The sequence below is a fragment of the Urocampus carinirostris genome, chromosome 10, assembly GCF_059441175.1.
Source record: "Urocampus carinirostris isolate Australia breed hairy pipefish chromosome 10, RoL_Ucar_1.0, whole genome shotgun sequence".
In the NCBI taxonomy this organism is placed as follows: domain Eukaryota; kingdom Metazoa; phylum Chordata; class Actinopteri; order Syngnathiformes; family Syngnathidae; genus Urocampus; species Urocampus carinirostris.
The window spans coordinates 18,555,966-18,579,829 of record NC_142358.1 but is presented as its reverse complement, the minus strand read 5'-3'; the positions used below and the strand labels follow the sequence as shown (position 1 = coordinate 18,579,829).

At 39.3% G+C, this 23,864-nt stretch overlaps 2 protein-coding genes, 1 long non-coding RNA gene and 1 pseudogene across 6 annotated transcripts in view; 1 reads left to right on the top strand and 3 right to left on the bottom strand.

Annotated features, from left to right (window-relative positions):
- Positions 1 to 2,597, bottom strand: part of prkd2 (protein kinase D2) — a 54,435-nt gene extending 51,838 nt beyond the window's left edge. For both annotated transcript variants that reach the window (XM_088345417.1, XM_088345418.1), the window contains exons 1-2: positions 2,324 to 2,597; positions 1,838 to 2,167 (exon numbers count right to left, since the gene is read on the bottom strand). In XM_088345417.1, coding sequence (XP_088201543.1) covers positions 1,838 to 2,158 — 321 coding nt within the window. In that variant the 5' untranslated portion in view covers positions 2,159 to 2,167; positions 2,324 to 2,597. The remainder of the gene's footprint in view (positions 1 to 1,837; positions 2,168 to 2,323) is intronic.
- Positions 2,598 to 6,572: 3,975 nt separating this feature from the next.
- Positions 6,573 to 7,383, bottom strand: LOC148358014 (uncharacterized; annotated as a pseudogene).
- A 4,901-nt stretch (positions 7,384 to 12,284) lies between these two features.
- On the top strand, positions 12,285 to 21,778 carry LOC148358013 (uncharacterized). 2 transcript variants are annotated; one of them, XR_015851477.1, is made up of 3 exons: positions 12,285 to 12,566; positions 13,621 to 13,801; positions 20,514 to 21,778. It is a non-coding gene; the product is annotated as an uncharacterized LOC148358013 (long non-coding RNA). The 2 variants fall into 2 exon arrangements; XR_015851476.1 differs by having other exon boundaries at positions 20,493 to 21,778.
- The window catches only part of strn4 (striatin, calmodulin binding protein 4), a 31,438-nt gene continuing 21,454 nt past the window's right edge, over positions 13,881 to 23,864 (bottom strand). For both annotated transcript variants that reach the window (XM_088345140.1, XM_088345139.1), the window contains exons 14-18: positions 23,587 to 23,727; positions 23,419 to 23,517; positions 23,245 to 23,331; positions 20,511 to 20,700; positions 13,881 to 17,011 (exon numbers count right to left, since the gene is read on the bottom strand). In XM_088345140.1, the coding sequence (XP_088201266.1) occupies positions 20,531 to 20,700; positions 23,245 to 23,331; positions 23,419 to 23,517; positions 23,587 to 23,727 (497 nt within the window). In that variant the 3' untranslated portion in view covers positions 13,881 to 17,011; positions 20,511 to 20,530. The remainder of the gene's footprint in view (positions 17,012 to 20,510; positions 20,701 to 23,244; positions 23,332 to 23,418; positions 23,518 to 23,586; positions 23,728 to 23,864) is intronic.

Sequence of the window (23,864 nt, the reverse complement as noted above, 5' to 3'; positions counted from 1 at the left end):
AATCCATAGTATAAGGGCTGAAGACAGGACATGCGTACAATTCATTAGTATTAAGCAAAATAGCACATCAACTACATACGCTCCCCTCCTTACGGCCATTCGACTTACGTAAAACGGTAGAAACAAACATTTTTTGGGGGATGTCGAAAAATATCCTGACATTGCTGTAAGTTAGATTTTGTTGTGTGTACCTTTTTCCGAGTACAGGACAGTACTGTACTGCTTCTCTCCGCCGCTACCGGCATGTGGCTCTGGGAGAGGTCAACCAGCATCTACCCGGAAATAAAAAAAAAATCTGGTTCCTCTTCCTACTACGTGTGTAAACAGCTCTCCTTCACCTGCCCGTAATCCCATCGCTGCCCACCAATGTAGCGTGTTGTTTTGTGTGAGTGGATTGCTCCTCGTTCATGAAAAAAATACTCAAAAACACTTACGGTCTTGGAGAGCGACAACCGTCAGCACCCGTCTATTGTAAACACACTGAACTTTCTCCAAAACTAAACTCTCGTGCTACCCTAAACTCTTGCACCAACTCTCGCAACATTTGTCGCTCTACTGACATCTTTAATGCACACCTCACGTTCTATGCCTACACGATCTCCAGCGCGCTAAGAACTGAGACATTTTCATTGTTTAGTATCTTGTGCATCCATTCAATATGGTTGGTGTAAAGTGTAATGAAGATGCAAGTCGTTTCTTTTAAAATGAGAGTTGAATAAGAAAGCTTGATGCTCAAGTAGAAGTAAAAAGTAGTCATCCAAATAATTACTTGAAAAAAAGTAAGTGCAAGAGGCGAGCAAGAAGCCCGGCTCGACTTATTGACGTTTTATGCCCGAACCTGACCCGGATTTCACGCCAAAGATCTTATCTCTGATGTGCATTTATGTACAAACTTTACATAATCGTAACACAGAGATCCCTCGGTTTTCGCGGTTGATTGAGACCAAAACCACCTGTGTCAAGTGAAAACCTGCAAAGTAAGGTTGCACCTTTTTTCCAGCCTTACAGACTGAAAATCAGAGAGAGAGAAAAAATTGAAACCCAGTACCATTTTAAGTTACAGTGGGACCTCGGTCATTGCGGTTAATGGGGACCCACGATAAGTGAAAACCTGCAAAGTAGCAACGCCCCTTCAAAAAAAAAATATATATATATTTTTAACCATTACAGACCGCGAAGCTCTGAAGCCACGAACACCGAACCGCCAAGTAGCGAGGTCCCGCTGCAGTTGTTTTTGTGTGTTTGTTTTTAGGGGGAGTGGGGTTATATGATCAAAGCCCTGTCGACTGAGAGAGAGATCAAATAAATAGAGAATACATAGATAAAAAGAAATAGATAAATAAAGGGAAAGACCTAAAGGGACAAATAGTGAGAGAGGAAAAGAAGCAAGAGAGCATGAGAGACACCACGAGGAAGACCTAGAGACAAATAGTAAGAGAAAAAAGAAGGGAGACACCATGAAAAAAAGACAAAGATAACGAAATGTAGAGAAAAAGAGAGATGAGTACAGAGAGAGATGAGGACAGAGACGAGAGAACGAGTAACTGAGTTACCCTTTCAATAAAGTAAATACTAACTGAAACTAATTACTGTTTTTCAGTTCTGCGTCAAACACTGTTGCCCAGTCCTAGACAAAAGGATTCTGATGCTTTTGAGACCTAGGAGAGAATCCCTAATGGCACTCAGTTTAATAGTAATAGTAAAACGAGAGCAAAAATGTCAAAGGTTCCCTGGGTCTGTTACTAATTATTCTACTCCAAAGTGATGAAAAACATTATAGCAAGACACACGGGAGAACCTTTAATTAAGTGCATATGTGCATTGCGCGTTTGCTTACCTTAGTGTCAACAATGGAGCAAGCCATTTGTTTGACGTAGGCCAGATCCGCGCTCTGCGGCAACAGCACCGATTCTCGGGTCAGGCCGATCTGGATGCTGAAGGACACCCCGGTAGGAGTCGGAGGCACCGGGGGCATCGCGGCGCCACCTGAAGCCCCCAGGCCCTGGCTCACGTCCATCGCCGCGAAGCCCCCCTGCGGGGACAGGGAAGCCGCTGGAACTTGTGTGATCGCCACCGAGCCGTTCAAGGAGGAGGCCCCGGGAGGAAAGAAAATCTGTCCCAGGGGTCCGGAAGGCATGCAGGGGCTGGCGTTGGCCATCCTCCCTACCTGCGGGATGATCAAGTTGAGGAAAAGTTAGGCTCCTTTACAAGCTCGCCCACCAAGTGGAACATAGCATGGCAGACAAGCGACTGTTTTCTGTTCTTTCTTCACGGCGGGTTATCTCCGTTTTACGTGGAGCGTGAGAAACACACCCTCACTCACCTCCTCCTTCTTCTTTTCCCTCTCCTTCCTTCCTTCTTGGCTGGCACTTTTCCTCCTCGTTTTACGGGGAGAAAGTCCGCACACTTGAGCGCGAGGGCAGGTCCTAAAAGTTTCTTCGGAGTGACAAAATGGCCTCCCCCCGCACAGGAAACGAAGAGAATATACGAGAGCCGCAGTCTGTGCGTATTTTACGCGTCAGTTTCAGCCTCAAAAGATTTTAAGAGGAAAGAAAAAAACAACCAGAGCTGAGTAACGACTCCTCCCTTTTCCACCCAAACAAGAAGTGCGATGATGGACAGCCTCTGAAGCCAATAGACACACAAAAGGCGGGGCTATAAGACTCCTTGCACCTCCCTCTCTTCCTTTTCCGTCCTTTTTGCACAGTAGTAATGGGCGATACTCAACCGTACTTGGAATTTAAGTCTTGATATCTGTCAACCTCCACGGCTCCATGCCCTTACAAAATGTTGTATTTTCTCTTTCAGAATACAAAATAATCTTACACCATATTTTTTCTCAAACGTGTTTATTTATGTAGTTTAACATGTTATATTGTACATGTATTTTTACATAAGACTTATAACATTGGTAAATGGCGGCGCCCTGTTGGCTGTGGCTGCATCGGCTCGCTACAACGGGTCAGGTGTATCGACATTCCGTTCTGTGTACATTGTTACAAAGAATGACAATACAAGGAAATTATTATTATTATTATTATTATATCGTATATACCGTTAATTAACATTTTTTTGTCTGATACTGAGTTGCTCGACATGAAAGGTTTATTATGAAAAAAAGTTCAAAAATTAAGTAGCTTGGATGTTCACTTCCTAGAAGGAAAAAATACATGCAAATATATTCCATCTATCTATCTATCTATCTATCTATCTATCTATCTATCTATCTATCTATCTATCTATCTATCTATCTATCTATCTATCTATCTATCTATCTATCTATCTATCTATCTATCTATCTATCTATCTATCTATCTATCTATCTGTCTGTCTGTCTATCTATCTATCTATCTATCTATCTATCTATCTATCTATCTATCTATCTATCTATCTATCTATCTATCTATCTATCTATCTATCTATCTATCTATCTATCTATCTATCTATCTATCTATCTATCTATCTATCTATCTATCTATCTATCTATCTATCTATCTATCTATCTATCTATCTATCTATCTATCTATCTATCTATCTATCTATCTATCTATCTATCACTTAGTTCTGTTGTGTGTGTTGGCCAAGTTGAATGTTATTTGAGTATTTTAAGGTGACCAAGTGTGACAGTGATGTTTTTGGGGTAGATTATTTTCTGTATTGTATTAGTTCAATTATTTGGCAAATATCCTGAAAAAAACCCTCGAAATGAGTGATTATGTTGTTCGCACATCAGATTGCTCAAGACTTTGTGGACTCCGTGGATTATTTTACAAGCTGTTTCTGTCTACAGTAATAATTACGAATAACTGAAATAATCTGGGTGAAACGGCGGATGGGTGGTTAGAGGAGGTTCAGTGTTCAAGTCCAGTTACTGCAGCCTCCCTCGTAGAGTTTGCATGTTCTCCCCGTGCCTGCATGAGTTTCCTCTGGGTGCTCCGGTTTCACCCCCACTTTCCAAAAACATGAAGGTCAGGTTAATTGGCCAGTTCAAATTGTCCCTAGGTGTGAATGAGAGAGTGAGTTGTCTGTTTTCGTTTGCCTCGCGACTGGCTGTCCACCAGTTCAGGGTGTCCCCTGTCCACCACCTGAAGACAGCTGGGATGGGCTCCAGCACCCCGCAACCCTACTGAGGATAAACAGTGCAGATGATTGATGGATTAAATAATCTGTAATCTGTTATTACCTATATTTCATGTTTATGATGTTTGTGTATTGTCTGTACAGCTCTTTGAGACATTTTGTGATTAAGGGCTATATTAATAAACACGACTTGACCTGAAGAGAGGGGGCGTGGCAAAGATTTATTGAGAAGCCAATCAGATTCCGAGTTGGCGAACAAGCGCCTGCTGGCCGGCCTCAGGAATCTTCAGCAGTTTGAAAAACTATGATTGACTTTGGGGCGGTAATGGAAGTATCACAACAAAAACCTAAGAGATAGAATCCCCGTGTCCACTGCTTCTGCCAAACAGATATTTCAAGCCCCAAATCGAATGAAAACGTATGCCTGAAACGCGACAGGACAGGCTCGACTTTCAGCGTCAGCTTTGATGGCAAGAAAAAAAATTTTTTAAATGAAACTGAAACGCAAGAAGCGTTCGTTCGACTGAGTAATTGAAAGGATTTTGAGGAAAGACAGTATGGATTTTTTGCACAAATAAAAATGATTTTTTTGGGTGAGTACAACATGGCTATTTTCGTCAATCAACAGTAGCTGCAGTGATAGTTCTATAGTCCTAAAATAATATTGAGGGTTGCAGTGTGAAATGCACAGCCAGCAACTGGTTTAGTGGAATCATGATAAACACAGCACCAATATTTCAGGCACCAAAATGTTTTTCTTTTTAATTAAATAACTAAATAATATATGACCACTAAATGTTGCTGTATTGTGTAGTGCAACTGAAAACTACAAACCTCGAGGAAAAATACAAACCACTGAGACCCAAAGTGACCCAACTGCAACATTTTTCCACTCAGTTTTTTTCCCAGCCTTTCACAAGGTATTTGGTTTTAAGGGGGTAGCCGTAGCAGCAACATGGTGGACAATCATGTCAGCTTCCTTTGTGCGCCTCATGTACTGTAAAGTAATTAGAAATATCTCGAGCTACAAGTATTTTTTTAAAAAAATGCACGTTTATATGATAGTTCACTGATTTTTGCTTATTTAAATCATTATTTTTGTGTGAATGGAGTGTTTTTTTACATCTGCGAGCATGAAATAATACACAACGTTCCCCTAAACAGTATAACAAAATTAAAATTTCTACTACAACTGTTTTAAAACAAAAGTCATGCAAAAAATCAGCAACGTTATAAAAATACAAATATATCAAAATCCCATCTTTTTATTAAATCGCTTAAAATTCCGACCAAATGCGACATCTATACTTCCCCTGTGACTTCTCTTGTTTGATTACCATCATATCCCGCTTGCGCAGAAGAGGAACCGTGATGTCTCATGCAATGTGTTGTTAGCGGAAGTAGTCATGGATGCTAATGCCGTAGCATATCTAGCAATTTGAAAGTTACTGTGCTACCAGAGGATAAGGAGAGTTGTCCCCCCAAATATGAATTAAATCCAAAACCGCACTTTCCCTCCATGGAAATCTTTCCATGTTGTCATCCGCCGTGGTGTGTTGATTTCTACGCAACGCGGAAGAAAATAAAAACCGAGCAGTTGCTACGAGAGAATGAAAGATAAATGAATCGAAGGTTCACAAGTTGGAGGAAGCTGAAAAACGAACAATTTAGTATTCGCGTGTCATCAATACTTAAATGAGCCCAGACCGAATTCAGTTTTCCTCCGGCTGCATTTTTTTTTTAAACACACACTTGTATACTTGTCTGTGTGGTTTTAAGGCTGTGTCGTGGAAACTTGCGGAAACAGTCCTCTCTCCTTGCATCCCTCTGTTGAAATACATTTCCTGTCTTGATAATTCCCCCCTCATCTCCATTTTTACACTATTCAGCCAGCACTTTCTCAAGACACACTTTGCAGAGGCAAAAAAAAAACCGCACGAGACCTTTAATGAATTCAATTTGCTTGAGGGAGTAGCCCAAATATCAGAAACACTTGCCCTTCAGTACACATGAGAACTGGAGAAGCATCAAATGTAATTACTTGTTTGGGCCTACAGCCAAAACTAGATGGTTTGTTTACAAGTTAGATCATGTTTAGTGCATTTGGGATCATTTAACCTAATGTAGAGATAAAATTGGGCCCAAAAAATCCAGCCCGACCCGATCCAGGCCAGCCGGTATTAAAACCCGAACAAGCCTGATCCCGACCACTTAACTTGATTTGAGGGACTGAGCCCTGAGCAAACCCAAATTTCACACTTTTGAGAGGATCCGGGAGGAGGAAGGGTGATTTTGTCCGACTAGCCTTCAGCTGTGCGCCTGCTCAGACAGTGCCGCCGAGCTTGCATGCTGTACTGCTGTACTGCATGGATTCTCCACAAAAACAAAGGAAAAGAAAAATGATGGGTGGATAATTACAAAAAAAAGTCAGCAAGAGAGGAGCTCGGCCTAGCTTGAACGTAATGATTGAAATTTTAGGCACAATCTTTATTTTAGCACCAAAGGATGTTTCCACCCCTATGCTTCACATTGGGTATGGTGTTCTTCCAAACACAATAACCTGTATTTCTACCAAAATGTTCTATTTTGGTTTCATCTGACCATAACACATTCTCCCAATCCTCTTTTAGATCATCCAAATGCGCTCTTACAAACCACAGATGGGCCTGGATGTGTAATGGCTTCAGCAGGGGACATGTCTGTCAGTGCAGATTTTGAGTCCCTGGCGGCGCATTGTGTTATTCACAGTAGCCTTTGTTACTGTGATCCCAGCTCTCTGCAGGTCATTCATTAGGTCCGCCGTGTGGTTCTGAAATTTTTGCTTGCTGCTCTTGTTATAATTTGGACACCCTGGGGTGAGATTTTGCATGGAGCCCTAGCTCGAGGGAGATTATCAGTGGCCTTGTATGTCTTCCATTTTCTAACCAACAGCAGAATGTCCCCCTTGGCACACCTGACACTGTTTTCTGCTCTCCTTCAAGTTGTTTCCCGTCATGTATATCAGATTTTGTAAGCATTCAAAATAGCATATAGTTAAATAGCGATGACGAATTCAGTAGAGTGGTACTTCTACTTACAAATGTCTCTTACATAAGAAGGTTTCAGGTTATGAAGTGCCTGAACAGTCAATTTCTTGACACCAAGCGTTTTACCTATTGCAGATTCAGTCTTCCCAGCCTGGTGCAGGTCTACAATTTTGTCCTTCGACAGCTCTTTGGTCTTGGCCCCAGTGGAGTTTGAAATGTGACTGACTGAGGTTGTGTACAGGTGTGTGTTATACCGATGAGTTAAACCAGGTACCATTAATGCAGGTAATGAGTGAAACCTCGTTAGACCTTGTTAGAACAAGTTAGACTTCTTCTTCAGGGCAACTAATATTTATTGTCATTTCTAATTTGGAAATGAATAAAAAATCAAACAATGTTATTTTCTGGGGTATTTTTTCTCTATATATTCTGTCTCTAATGGTTGAGGTTTAGCCATGTTGAGAATTACAGGCCTCTTTTCAAATCATTTTCAATTTAGAGAACAATTTGTGGTTGACTAAAGACCTATTTGCCCCACTCTATTATCTTAACTTTGGTAACAAAACACAACTATCCACTTCTTGCTTCTGTTTTGTTATACGTCTTAGTAGCCTGATTTGTATGACGGCTAGCCATTTTTAGCCACTAATGCACATATAAACTTAAACGTTTCAATACATTACTTTGCAAGGAGCAATGTTTACGACAGTTTGTCAACAGTTCTGTTTGTATCCAGAAAGTTACATTTGAATCTGAAAGATTTAGATTCGTCATATTTGGTTTCTTAATTCTTCGTTATTTTCTCTTTTTGATTTGTACAGTACTTTTTATTTATTTATCCTCGATTCATTTTCTTATCGATTCTGAATGGGTTTTTAAAAATTATTATTTTGTGTAAAAAGAAAAATCCCACTTGTTTGAAAGAGTGGATTTTTATTTTCCAGAGATTTTTTTACAATCTAAAGGCTTGAGGCGTTGATGCTGTCATGCACTTTCTGGACAAATTTTAACATGTTACCTAGTGTTCTCTTTTATCAATATTTACTATGTTTCTTTACTGTGACCCAATACTAAATCTATTCCACCCTGGTCATCCTGGAAGGGGGATGACCACTTGTGAGGCCCCTTTTCAAGGTTTCTTTTCTCCTCACGCTGAAGTTTTGAGTTTTTCCTTGCCAGCATGTTGGTTTAAGATCAGGCGATGGTGTCATTGTAATCCTGTGCAGTGCTTTGAGACATTTTGTGATTAAGGGCTGTACAAATAAATTTGACTTGACTTTCTTGTGGCCCAACTTAATCTTGGCCCTAGCTCCGACGGCTTCAGCGTTGTGTGATAGAAACACGAAAGCCTGCGGGAAGCGGAGAGGAGGTGGACTCGCTAACACGAGGCGCTGTATCCCTGGGCACAAATATTTCCATCTGCCGCAGGGACGTTGAACTTTTAGACTAGTGTGTGACGTCATCCACTGCGCTGTGGCTAAACTACAACAAAGCACCCCGAGAGCATCCTGTTAGTCTGTTAATAAACAACAAGGGAGACTGCTGGAAGTGTGAATTTCCCTACTGGGATGAATAAAGTACTTATCCATCTATCTATCTATCTAAAACATTTAGTTTGAGACCCCTGCCTTAGAAATGACAAACATGAAGGGGCAAAAAACAGCACAACACACAGATTCTGTACAAAAACCTTTTTATTTATCCTTTTACCTTAACGAACAACAAGCGACCCATAATACAAAAAAAAATATCGGGAGTCATTTGATACAAGCTAGGATGCAGTTCAAAAATAGATAATAAAACAAAAATGAATCATAAAAGCAGGTCTCTTGTCCCTTGAAGAGGAAATCATTTGAATACAGCTTCATATGATGTACAACGTATCACACAGTGATATATTGCTAACAAAAATAAAAAACACAATGAGTCCTGAACCTTGGCCTCCAACTGGTGACACATATCTGTGCATTTTCTTTTCGGCATGTTATTTTTTACATATTGTATCATGTTATTATCAATCAAAGCACGCCAAATTCCTTAAAACGCAGAAAGATTGATTTATGACAGGACAGACACCTCAAGTTGCATTCATGATCGAAATGAGAGAATATAAAGAGGCAGTAAGTGGGTCGACAAGTGTTTGGGATACCGGCCTCACAATCTGTTTGCTACCTGTTTATTATTGTCCTCGTTTTGAGGGACTGTACTGATTCTTACTATCGCCACTGCTACACCAATCGGCCACCATTGATTTGGCTGCAACTCAGGGGTGGGCAAACTATGGACCGCGGGCAACATACCAAGCTTTTTAATCCGACCCGCCCGATGAATATGGTAGAAATATAACAGTATTTATGAAGGTTAAAAAAAAGTACTAATAATAAACATTCATTAATGTTATGGTGGAAGTTAACAGGATATTCATAAAATATCAAATTTGCAATTTTCCCTTGTTTTTTTAAAATGCATATCATTAAATTTAGTGGTATGATCTTTTTTCACATAATTAAATAAAAGTAGTTTATAAAAAAGAAAGAAAAATACACAAATGCCTTTATTCGTTCATTTATTAAAATGAGAAAAATTGGATAGGCCTACACTATCCTTTTTCTTCATGTATCGATGTATTGGATTTGACAATCTGCATCGGCAGATCAATCAAACTTTTTTTGTTTTTGTTTCCTCTGCCATACTTTTGAACCCAATGCGGTCTGCGGCACAAAAAAATGTGCGCTCCCCTGCTTTAAGTGAACTGTTTAGCTAATTTTACCGTTATCGAAACATGTTTTTCGGTGGAAACGTAAACGAGGAAACACTCAAAAAGCTGATGCAAGTGCATATCTTAGTTTTCCTTTCCAATTTAGAAGCTAATAAAATAGAAATATCAAAGAGAGGGAGCAGGAGGGCTAACCACCCCCCTTCTTTAGATTAGAATATTTCAATGATCTTAAAGGTACCCTGTTTTCTTAAGAGTTGCAATTACAAAAAGTATTACAACAATTATTACAACTTCTGGTCGGTCTTGGGCTTAACAACTGAATCACATTATATAAGACAATCCTCGGGCAAACTTGGGGAAAACAAAACATGGGAAATTATTTTCATTGTCAGGTTGGGCAAGCAATTATAAACTGTTTTTATTAGTCAGAGCCAAAATAATTGATTTGTGAAAAAAAATGGTTACTGCCGCCCAATTTTGGACAAATGTTTTTATCCAACAATGACAATACAACAATTACTCTGGAGGACCAATAATGCCTTAATTAAAAATGAGTGAAAATCTCAACAGATATAAGAAAAAAAAACAACCAAATATAACGTTAAAAAATACATTGAAACAAAGTAAAAATAAATATATTTTTACAAAGAAAAATATAAAAATAACCTGGGAATTCATTCAAATGATATACATAAATGGAATATTAATCTGTAAGTTTCAGTTAAAGATGCTGTCAGTATGAAAAGCACCGTGAAATGTTATTAAAATGAGGGGGCGGTCCTAACTGCGCCTTGGGTTGAACTGTTTGCCGATTGGTCAGTAACAAGGTAACATTTCATGATGCACTTCCGACTAAAAGCATCTGTCATATAAAACTGAAGTGCATTTTAATATATGAACAGATATCACATTCAAATATATTAATGTTGTGTTTTTATTTTATATATAGAGGGACAGTGTCTATTATTTGACCATAAGAAGGGGGAAATACAACCAAAACTGAGAAATTGGAGTGGACACTCCCTTACTTACGAACATTTGAGTTACGAATAACGGTAGATAGGAACATTTTTTTCGGGATGTCGAAAAATATTCGGACATTGCTGTAAGTTAGATTTTGGATTGTCTGCACCTTTCTTCCGAGTACAGGGCATTACTGTAGTGCTTCTATCGGCATGTGGTTCTGTGAGAGGTCACCCAGCATCCACCCGGAAGAAAAAAATCTGCTTCCTCTTCCTAGTTCGTGTGTAAACATGCTATACTGTTTCTCCAGCGCGCTGAAAACTTTGACATTTTATTGTTTCATATCTTGTGCATCCATTCAACATGGTTGGTGTTAAGTGTAAAGAGGTGAGCCGTTTCTTTTGAAATGAAAGTGGAATAAAAAGAGCTTGATGCGGTTGAAAAAAAATGGTCAGAACGCTTTTTACCGCAGAGGAGGAAGTCTTGAAGCGCATCTTCCAAAAGTAAGTTAAACTCAACTTTATTTATCTTTAGAGAGCATATTATTTTATGAATGGGTTATTTTTTAGTACAAAATAATACAGGTTACTTATACAAGCCTTAAACATACTTCCAACAACCTTAAACATACAAAATATAGCACTGAAGACACTTACGAAAAGTTCAATTTACGATCGTCCGGAACCTTTCTCGTTCATAAGTAGGGGAGCGTCTGTACTTTTTTTAATCGAAATCAGAAACATTTGCTTCTGCCCAACCATATTTTCCCACTGTAATTTGATTTTATGGCCCCTGAGACACATCACTTATTACATTTTATAAGATTAAAACTGGTCACTGAAGACCCCAACACCATATAGGGGGTAAATGAATCTTTTTTTACCACTAGGTGGCGCTCGGCAATAACCACTGTCTCTTTAAATTACAAACACAGTGTTGGTTTGAATTATTTTCTGGGGAGGGTCCATTTTGGGTCGTCGAGTACTGCAATGACATTATGAGCATAGTTAGAGTTCTAACAGAATCACCCCATAATTAACACTTTTTGGAAAAGTATTCCATCCCATGAATTTATTACACAGAGCTTTTAATCATAAATACATCCCTATAAAACTGATTTCTCTCAAAATATTGTGGTGGGACATGTTGGCTTTCTTATCAAAACTTTATTAACATACAGTGCTGTGAGAAGTATTTGTTTTTTTCATATTTATTACACACAAATATTTCCAATCATCAAACCAATTTTGATATCAACCAGAGACAACCCAAAGAAATACAAAATTAAGTTTTGAAATATTGATTCAATTTATTAATGCAGAAAAATAATAACCTTTCTTGTTCAATAAAAAAGTCACTGTGACTAACCAGAGTTTTGGGAAATCTGAGTTCAATTCTACAGGCCACACCCAAAATTGATAGCCACCACCTGTGTTGAATCAAGACATCACTAAGAATTCAATCTGACAAAGTGAAGTAGGCTACAAAATCTCAAGAACACAAATGACATGCCACGATCCGAAGAAATCCCAGAATAAATTGGGGAAAAGGGGAATTAAAATCTATCACTCCGGATAAGGTCATACAGCTATTTCTAATGTTGTAGGGCTCCAGCGAACCACTGTCAGAGCCATTATCCACAACTGGAGAAAAATGGGAAAAAGTTTGGTCGACCAACTAAAATTAATCCAAGAGTGCAAGGACGGCTTATCCAGGAGGTCACAAACGAACCTCGAAAAACATCCAAGGAACTGCAGGCCTTGCTGGGCTCAGTTAAGGTCAGTGTTCATGACTGCACCATAAGTAAGACACTGGCCAAAATGGCATCCATGGGAGAGTTCCCCGGCGAATACCACTGCTGTCACAAAAGAACACATTGAGTCGTCTAGCATTTTTCAAAAAAGCATCTTGATTATTCTCAACACTCTTGGAGAAAGAATTCTGTGGACTGAAGAGTCAAAATTGAAACTTTTTGTAATGTGCACATCTCATTTCATCTGGTGTAAAAATGGCACAACATTTGACAAAAAGAACATGTTGCCTACAGTAAAGCATGGTGGTGGCAGTATGATAACCCGGGGTGCTTTGCTGCCTCAGGACAGGGACAATTGGCTGTGGTTGACGGAATAATAAATTCTGGTGTTTACCACAGGAGATCCGAAAAGAGAATGTCCGGCTGTCGGTCCATGCCCTCAAACTCAAGTGCGCTTGGATCATGCAGCAGGACAATGATCCGAAACACAGCAGCAAGTCCCTCCCTGAATGACTAGAAAAACCCAAAAATGAAGTCTCTGGAGTTGCCTGGGTCAAAGTCCGGAATTAAATCAAATTAATATGCTGGTATTTGACCTTAAACAGGAAGACCATGCAAGAAAACCTTCTAGTATGGCAGACTTGAAACATTTTTGCAAAGAAGAAAGGGCCAAAATTTCTCCACAGTGTAATAAAAGACTCATTACCAATAATCGTAGACGTCTGATTTCTGTTATAGTTGCCAAAGGTGGCCCAACTTGCTATTTATTAGATTAAGGGGCAAATTACTTTTTCACGTGGAGCAAGAAGGACTTTGATTTTATTTGTGCCCAAGTAAGTGGAATCAACATTTCAAAACTGCATTTTGCATTTTCTTGGGTCGTCTCTGTATGATACTAAAATTGGTTTGATGATCTAAAACCTTTTGTGAGTGATACATTTGCAAAAACAGAGGTCAGGACGGGGGCAAATACTTTTTCCCAGCACTGTATATTGACGGAACAGCCGCTTCTAACCTTGATTCCTACCTAGTGAGAAAAAATTCCGATTGAAAAATTGACATTTTCTTCCCCTTTTCAGGGGCAACATGCTACCTCCGTGCAAACGTGCTACAGTGCACGCCGTCCAACGAGCGGAAACCTCGATTTGATGTCCTCGTTTTCTTTTTTCCGGAAAACAATGCGGAACAATGTGAGGAAACCGAGTATCTGTTACATCCCACCGGTGAGGAATTCTGAAAAGTCGACGATGTGAACGAACGGTGAGTCGATGAAATGATTGGACACTGACGTCAACACTGCAAGTCTCAATCTCACCCCCCAAAAAAATAGAAACATCCCTCAACTATTGCAGGCTTTCATAGCACCTTGATTTTAATTGTGTGCGCACACGCACTCCTATTTACAGTAAAAAGCAGCAACTAATGCAATTTGCCAGGAAAGCCTCACGTAGCACTTCCCAACCATTAACTGAGTTCACTCACACGACCGATTTACAAAAGCTTCATTAAAGGGGAACGAAAGCCAAACCCTTTGAAAGCCAGTGCAGCACTCCCATCTAAAAATGCATTCAATGATTAAGAATGACTTGGAATAGCTAATGGTGTTGCTCAGCACCAAATCATTGTACAAAAAAATGGCAGACTGGAAATTGAAATAACATTTTGTAGTGCATTGTATTATATAGTTGCTATCACGTGAAAAAACAAATAGGTATCATTATTTAAATTGTCTCCGACGGTTTATAAGGGGCAGTGTGTTTTATTTGACCACTAGAGGCCACTGTATAGTGTAGTACAACTGGTACATTGGCACATAGTTAAATACCGCTGGCAGTATTATTATATATTTTTTCCCCCCAAAATAGAGGATGTGAGCATCAGAAAAAAATAAATGATAATTGACAAAAAACAAGGTGCGCTACTTAATCGACGACGCTCTTATTGATCATCGAATCCATATGAGTATTTTTAGGGGCGGCAGTAGCTCAGGAGGTAGAGCGCTCGTCTTGGGATCAAGGGATCCCAGTTCGAATCCCGGCTCGTCCGTGTTACATGTCGAAGTGACCTTGTGTAAGACACTGAACCCCTAATACCCTTAATAAGCAGGCTAGCGCCTTACATGGGTGCAGGGCCGCTATTGGGAAATGTGGAGCACATTGTAAAGCGCTTTGGGAAGTCATTGACTTGAAAAGTGCTTTATATATGCAGATCATTTCATTTCATATTTTTAATACCCTTCTTAACTGAGTTAATGCCAGAAACACCGTACATGATTACACTTGAAGGGACTGTGTGTATTATTTGACCACTAGTGTCATGATTACTGATGTGACTCAGCTGTACCCCCTCATTTGGCGCCACCCGCCGCGGGTTCTGATTGGCTCCCTGTCACTATTTGAACTCAGACCTGTCAATCCCCCGTTGTCAGTCCGTCTGCGGACCTCAGTGTATACTAGGCAAGCCTTTTTCGACCCTGACTCCCACCTGTCCCGTTATTGCTCCCGTCTATCTCTGGCTACGACCCGTTTAGATCCTGACCACATCTGCGCTCAGGTCCTAACTTACAACCCATTTTTTTATCCCGACCACATCTGCTCTCGCGTCCCGGCTTACGACCCGTTTCTGATCCCAACCAAGTTTTTGCTCTCCTATCCCGGCTATCGGCCTGTTTTTCCGTCCCTGACACCGCCATCGCTCGCTATGGAAGATCCCCTTCCATGTTCGGATTACAATCCGAGTACAAGAGCGACCTTTGCCTAGCGAACACCAGATTGTGGGCGCAGCCCTTCCTCTTTCCTTTAATAAAATTTGTGAGAAACGTAAGCAATTGGGTCCTGTTTCCATTCTGGTCCCGACAACTAGATTTCACTGTATGTTGTAGTGCAACCAAAAACAAGTGCCAAAAAGCACAAGGAAGACTATTATCAATTTATTTCTCTTTAATTTTTAAGTTTTGGGGTAACTGTAGTAGCATGATGGGGGGAATATTTGGTCAGATCCCTTTAGGTAAGAACCTGTTATGTAAAACAAAAAAACATTTATTGACCTGAAAAATCGTGATAAATCGTGTATTTTTGCCTATTATTAAAATCAATCGTTTTTAATCAATGATTTTTTTTACCACTAGGTGTTAAATAATACAAAAAGTCCCATTGAAGTGTAATTGAAGTTTTTATTATTTAAAATCTCGTGCATCCATTTAATATGGTTGGTGTTAAGTGTAAAGAAGAGGCGAGCCAATTCTTTTGGAACGATGGTGAAATAAGAAAGCTTGATGCGGTTAAAAAATGGTTGGATCGCTTTTTTCAGCCATTTTTTTACCACAGGAGAGGAAGTCGCCTAACTCTTGAAGCTCATCTTCCAAAAGTAAGTTAAACTTGACTTTATTCATCTTTATAGAGCATATTATCTTATGAAATGTTTATTTTTTAGTACAAAACCATACAGCTTACTTACACAAACTTTAAACATACTTATATAAACCTTAAACATACATTCGATACAAAATATATCATTGAAGCAACTTAAGAATAAATTCAACTTACGAACGATCGTCCGGAACCTATCTCGCTCGTAAATAGGGCAGCGTCTGTACTACAAGATGGTGGACAGTTTTGTTAGCTCCCCTGAGATTAAGCTCATATAATGAAAAACAAAACAAAAAGATGCACGTTTCTGAAGTAGTTTGTGTAATTTTGCTTGTTGTTAAAATCAGTAGACATTTTTCAAATGAATTCAGTTTTATACTATTAGGAGGTGCTAAATAATACACACTGTCCCTCTAAGAACTATTTCAACGGTATTCAAAACAACTACAACAAACAACTTTTGCTGACTTGGGTTTGGTTCCGCTTTAAATGAAGCAAAATAAGCGGGGATAAAAACAATCCCTACAATTCTTATACAGTGAAAGTGGGTTTTGGCCATGTTGAAATTAAAGCTATCGGAGTAGAACACTGGCATGTTGAACATTCTTGGACTTCATTTGAAAAAAAAGAAAAAAGGCGTACTGCCCACACTCCCCTGTGAGTCTTTGGAATGTGACATACGTTCCACAATTTTCGTCACATGGTCCTATGCCTCACACACAAGATTTACACTTTGCATTAAGCGACATGCACGAGTCTACTCAGCGGCTCATACACTGTTGTGCGTGCCACCTCGGTGGTAACCATCAGCAGACTCGGAATCGAAAAAAAAAAAAAAGTGGAAAAGCGTACTGTAGTGTAGAAAAAAGCGTGGTCCTATTTGAAGCCGTGGGTAACAGCTTGTGGAGTTAAAAAACAAAGCAGTGTGGTTCGTATAACAAGAAGTCACTGAGGCCTAAAAGTGTGAGAGGAAGTGAGGAGAGTGCGTCCTGTGACGAGTAACCCAGCCAGTGGGGTGAAGGACAATCGTGTGCGTACGTTTGCATGTGTGTCAAGGAGAAATTGTGTCCGCTGTAGTCTGTTTCGGCACAGTCAAAGGGGTCTGGAAAGAAGAAGAAAAAAGAAAACATGGTCACACTGAATTCCTGTTGCTGTGCACAAGTGATTCTTATGTTCGGAGTGGGCTCCCTCTAGTGGTGTTCTAAAAGTTATAAGGTTATTTTAGGAGGCCAAACATTTAAGCATGTAAAACAAGGGGTCTCAAACGCATCCCACACAGGCCAAATGCAATCGAGTAAGGTCAGCACCTTAAAATGAAAGTTTAATATTAGGACGGCCCGCTACCTCTATTTGAATTAGTTAGGCAGGGACCAAATGCGACCTATTCACTCAAGTAAATTGCAAAGTTACAGGGAGCGCAGGTAAAATAAAGATAACCGTAAGGCTGCAAGAATGAAGCGATAAAATAGATTTATTAGAAGCATCTGCATCGAATTTCATCATCAATCCATTGTGTGGCGCAATTTAAGCAGCACTAAGCACATTAATACAATGCAAATAAGAGAGTGCATTGATTTTCCTCTTGATCCCGTGAAAAACTTGTAGTAGCACTTCGGTCTTGCAGAAAACTTTTCGATTCTGTATTTCAGGAGTCTCCAACCTTTTTCTGGAGTTACTTTTTGTTTCTAATTAACACATAGGGACCCCAGTTTTATATGAATTTCTTTAATAGCAGCTTAGCTTGATGGCTTGCAAAATAGCTAAAAGGTAGCTGGATAGTTAGCTAGAAAGGTGAACAGGTAAAAAACTAAAAATGGAGCTAGAGAGCTAGCAAAAAGTAAAAAAAAAACATGTTAATAGTCGGATAGAAAGCTAAAAACAAAGCTAGATAGCTATCTAGTAAGGAGGCCAAAATTTTGCTTGATAACTAGCAAAAAGGGTAAAATATTAAATAGATAGCATGCATACAATGTAAACGGATCGCTAGATAGCTACTAAATAGCTTAAAGGGTAGCTTGATAGTTTTTACCTTACTGGTTAATTAATCGGGAGCTAGATAGATAACTAAAACAGTAAATAGCTGTCTAAATAGCCGGACAGAAAGCTAAAAACAAAGCTCTATAGCAGGGGTGTCAAACATACGGCCCGCGGGCCGGAACCGGCCCCCAAGGAGGTTCGATCAGGCCCGCAGGATAATTTGAAAGTGGAAAAAAATTTCCGCTTTTTTGAACCCCAAAGGCATTCCGACTTAATTGCTCTGGCGCACCCTGGCGGCTGTTAGAAAAATTGGCCGCATTGTTCCACAAGCTGTAGGGACTGAACTGCATTGAACTTATCTTGCAGTATTTACAAAAAAATCAGTTATGTGGGCAAATTATTTTAATCTTCTAAAAATGTTACTTAAATGATAAATATAAGCATGGTTTTGGACAAGTAAATTGCCTAAAACCCAGGAGCTTTTTTTTTGGGGGGGGGGGTTCCGCCCTGGTTTATTCCCGGACCCTGGCTATTTCAGCTGAAAATGAAAATCTCCATTCTGATCCCTGTATATGCGTATGTGTAAGTGGTTCAAAAATTCCTTTCTTTAAAAGTCTCATTTAATCTTAAAGTGCATTACTATATTTTTCTGTAAGTTGTGTGCCTTTAGTGGGATCAGTTGCAATGCATATTTGTGAATGATAAAAGTAAATTGCACATTTGTCTAAGGAAATATGAGGTGTTTTATGAAATGTTTTGTAAAAGGATAGTTCATTAAATTTCAATATTTTCCTAATGTTCTTGTGCTTCTTTACACCAAAACAAAGGAAAGACATGATATTTTTGTTATTTATAGCAGAGTATGGTATAATTTTAATGGTCCGGCCCACTTGACATCTCCCTAGGCCATATGTGGCCCACGATGCGAAATGAGTTTGACACCCCTGCTCTATAGCGAGCTAGAAAAGGAGCTCAAAATTTAGACTGATATAAAAAAGTTAAATGTTAGCTAGATTGCATGCATACAATGTAAATAGATAGCTAGATAGCTTACTAAATGGCTAAAAGGGTAGTTTGATAGTTTTTACCTTTCTAGTAAACTAAAAGGGAGCTAGAAAGATAGCTAGAATAGCAAAAAGCCATTAAATTGCTGGATAGAAAGCTAAAAAACAAAGCTCTATACCTAGCTAGAAAGGGAGACCAAAATTTAGCGTGATATTAAAAAGTAAAATGGTATCAAGATAGCATGCATACAATGTAGATAGCTAGATAGCTTACCAAATAGTGAAAAGGGTAGCTTGATAGTTTTTACCTTTCTAGTTAACTAATCGGGAGCAAGATAGATAGCTTAAATGGTAAAAAGCCATCTAAATAGCCGGATAGACAGCTAAAAACAAAGCTCGATAGCTAAGTAGAAAAGGAGCCCAAAATTTAGCCTAATAAAAAAGTAAAAAGTTTGCTAGATAGCCTGCAAAAAAAATGTAAAACGTTATCCAGATAGCTAGCATATTGTTTGCTCATTTGCTTTATACAACCCATAAATTATAATTTAGTTTGTCGGATTTCCTGTACAATAAATCAATACAAAGATGAATACATACATTTGTTTAATACATGGACAGACTCTTATTATATTCACTCAATAAATAAAACATAGCTGTCAGCACTTGAAAATATTTCTTTTTGTCCATGAAGCCAATGACCGCAATTTATTTATTTAAATTTCTAAAATAACAAGTGATCATGCTATTACTATGTGGTTACTATGTTGTTACGAGTAAATGTACAAATAAATGTGACTTGACTTAAAAAATATTTTAATAAAATACATTATAAATATTGATATAATTCCTCAACCTGCTGCCATCGGGGAAGAAACTGCAGAGTCTCAGAGCTAGAACCAGCAGGCTGTCAGGACTCTGACCTCATTCCCTGCCCTACTCTCTCTCATCACTCTGCCTTCTGTCAAATCAATGCAAAAGTGCTGTATTTATATTCCGGCTATCCAGGGGTGGCCAACCTGGTCCTTGAGAGCCGCATGTCGTGCATGATTTTGGAGTTTGTCTTCTCCAATCCAGGTGGTTCCAATCACCTGGACCATTATCAAGCTACCACAGAGCTTGCTAACAAGCTGGAAAATTGCATCACCTGAGTTGTAGAAGACAAACCCATAAAACGTGCGGCTCTCGAGGACTGGGTTAGCCGCTATACTTTGCGCATTTTTTGTTTGAAACCTTAGATATTTTTACATTTGAAATAGACATAAGTTTTTTTTCTTCTTTTTTTTTTAACTTGCTTCTATTTGTTATTTGTACCGTGTCTTATGTATTGCATATTTGAATGCGGGAAAGAGGAATTACCTTCCTCGGTGCTGTATGTTGTGGATATGGAATATTTGACAGCAACATTAAAGTTGAATCATATCAAAACTATTTTCTGTTATTCTAAGCTAGTACAGTACACTGTATTGCACCACACGGCCTTTAAGTGGCCAAACTCTGCAGCACATGACATAAATTTTCCCAATATGAAAATGCTTGGTGTGCCACCAGCTGCATCTGAATTGCACAACATAATTTGAAATACATTTTTTGGAATTGTCAAAGGTTTGATGTCTGCCTCACCAGATGAAACTGAAGTATGATCAGACAAAGATCTTGGCAAGTGCATCGGCGCCGGCGCTGGCAATGAAGGGCTGAGAACTGTGGAAGGCCACGTCGTGAATGGCCTCGTCATGCTTCTTCCTGTGGGCCGTGATCTCCTGCACGCACGTCCTGTTGTCAAGCATCCAAAGGCGCACCGAGCAGTCGTGGCCTGCAGGATGAGGAAATATTCATCATTCACGAGCAAGGAATATTTGGATTTACATTGAGTGTGGACATATGTTTGAAAAATCCATCCATCCATCCATTATCTGCACCGCTTATCCTCAGTAGGGTGGCGGGAGTGCCAGAGTCCATCCCAGCTATCTTTGGCCAGTGGGCAGGGGACACTCTGAACTGGTTGCCAGTCAGTCGCAGGGCAATGTTTGAAAAATGTGAAATGTAATTGAAATGTCAGGAAATCATTCCATCAAAATACCTCATATTAGAAATACAGACACGACCAAGAAAATTATATCAGAAGCCTTGTGATGAAATTTAGTGGTGCAATATTGAATTTTGATTATCATTCAACTAAGCTATTTCTTGAGTTGGGAGTTGCTGAATTAAGTTGGGGGCCGCTGAAGCTAGGATCCGGGTGACGTCTCGGCCGAATAAGGTTTTCCACAAAAAAAGCGTTGATAAAAAAACATTCTACTTTTCTTAAAGGGACAGTGTTTTCTATTTGTTCACTAGATATTGCTGTAATGTGTTATGCAACTAATGAGTCCAAGGAAGACTACAAACTAGGGTGACTGAAAGTTAGTAAAAAAAACCTTTTCCCTCAAAATTGTATCCAACCTTTCTCAAAGACAAAAAGAATGGAAAAAATATTTTTTTTTACAAAAAGGAATAAAACAGAAATAGGAAAAAGAGGCAAGAAAGAAAAATAAGAATAAAAAGAAAATTATGGGAAAAGAAAGCAAAAAATTGTATTCATAATTGTCTTCTTATCAAAAGTAATGAGTTGCGTTTGTCACTATAAGTCACCATACTTTGTCCGCTTCCGCTGTGCTTTAGCACTTGTTTTCGGTGGCGCAACAGAATACGCTGACATCTAGTGAGAAAATGATACACACTGTCCCTTTAACTTTCATATTAAGGCAGGGGCCTCAAACTATCATCCTGGGGGTCACGAGTGGCCCCCGGGCTGCGAGTTTGAGACGCCTGCTCCACAGTTAACATGACAATGTTTTTTACAACGGTGGTTTGAGAAAATGTATTTTTTTAAATAAAAGGCTTAAAACAAACTTCTCGTTAATCTTGTTAATTGACTAATCAACCAATTATTCAACGGACCACTAAAACATCGAAATTAATGTTTACTGCAGGCCTGCTTAGATAAATGTGTATTTTGTACTTTTGTTCACACGTACCAATATCTTGGATTACAATAATCCCATTGGGAATGTCGAAAAGTGGCCCAATTGATTGAAATTTACAATTGAAAGTTGCATTGAGTAGGTATGAGCAAGTACCAAAACCAGCCTTTTTTTTAACCCCTAAACGTTACGTCCAGACTGTTGAGAAGCAAAGACGTGTCTGTACGATGTTACCAGTCACTTTTGGAAGAGTTAGGCGACTTCCTCCTCCATAGTAAAAAGTGGATGAAAAAAAAGTGATCCAATACTTTCTAAACCGCATTAAGCTTTCTTATTCCACTTTCATTTCAAAAGAAATGGCTCGCCTCTTCTTTACACTTTACATCAACCATATCGAATGGATGCATGAGATATTGAACAATAAAAATGTCAAAAGTTCCTAGCGTGCTAGAGATACAGTGCATTGTGTTTACACACGAACTAACAAGTAGAAGCCGGATTTCTTCTTCGGGGTGGATTATTGGTGACATCTCACAGCGCCACGCGGCGGAAAGAAGCACTACAGTAATGTCCAGTACTCGGAAAAAGCTGCACACAATACAAAATCTAACTTACAGCGGAGTCAGGATATTTTTTGACATCCCGAAAAAACTGTTCGAATCTACCGTTTTGCGTAAGTCGAATGGTCGTAAGTAGGGGAGTGTCTGTAAACAAAGCCGTAAGATGATTTCCAATATGGCAGTTAGACTCTGACATTTAGATTGACTTCACTCTCGACCAATTGCAAGCTTTTTTTCCACAGTCCACAGCCTACAATAGCCTATAAGTCCCTGTATTGAAAAAAAAAAAACGATATGCCATACTTTGGCTCCAAAAATCTTCAGCAAGTGACTGATTAAAATGATGAATTAAAATGCGTAATGACACTTGGGATCCATTTTTGCTCAATTATCACGCTCCAGTGTGCACAATCAGTGAGACGTGGAAAGAGAACTCAAACATTTACTGCTCTTAAAATGTAATTCATAATGTCTTACAAAATGGCAATGGTCAAATACCCTAAGAGGTTTTAGAGTTGTAATTTTAGAGGGTATTTCTGTAGTCTCCAAAAAGCCACTTTTGGAAACGCCTAGACATATATACGTGCAAAATATAAGGTTTGGTTTTTAAGATCGTGATCAAATTTCACCTAGGACCACAGGTAAGGTTTCAAGCTATTGTCCCAGCTCTTTTCCAGCTAAGATGCCCATGCTATAATCATCTACAGGCATGCGATTACCCACAAAAAAAAATCAAGATGAGAAAAAAAAAATTATCAAAAATTATCAGGCCCTAAAATGAATACTTTTAATTTGAATAAACGATAAATTGAAAAAAATCTATGTGTTACTCACTGCCAGAGATGAGGTAAGTGCCTTTTGGATCTGTCGTGAGACATGTTACTGCATCCAAGTGGGCCACCATGGAATGGACAACTTTACCTAAATAAGGGAAAAAAAGGGGGGATATTTTCATTATCTCATGCTTTTCCCCTTAAAAAAAACATAAAAATAAAACTGATGGGTTACCCGTTTTGTTGTCTAAGAAGCGGATGGTGCGGTTTTCGTGTGCAGTGATAGAGAGGGCCTCGGATGGATGACTGACCACACGGTTTATTAGTTCGCTTCCTGCAAAAAAGGCAAAAAAGAAATGCATATTTCCAAATGTATGATGCTTTTCAGTGAGCACAGACGTACCATCGTTGGTCTGCGTCTCCAGTGCTGCGATACTCTGCTCTGTGTTGAGATCATAAAGCAGGGTCTCACCCGCATCGAATGACACCACCACCTGGTTGGGGTCGGAAGCCACGAAGGCCACCGAGGTGGGCGTCCCGTGTTCTGTCGAGATGGCAAAACCTGGCGTGTTACATGTGTAAACAGCAGACAACCTCAAGTAACATGGCAGTGGTAGGCAACCTTTTCTGTAACACAGATACTGTCTGACTATATATCCTTGTGGATCGGCCCAGTATTAT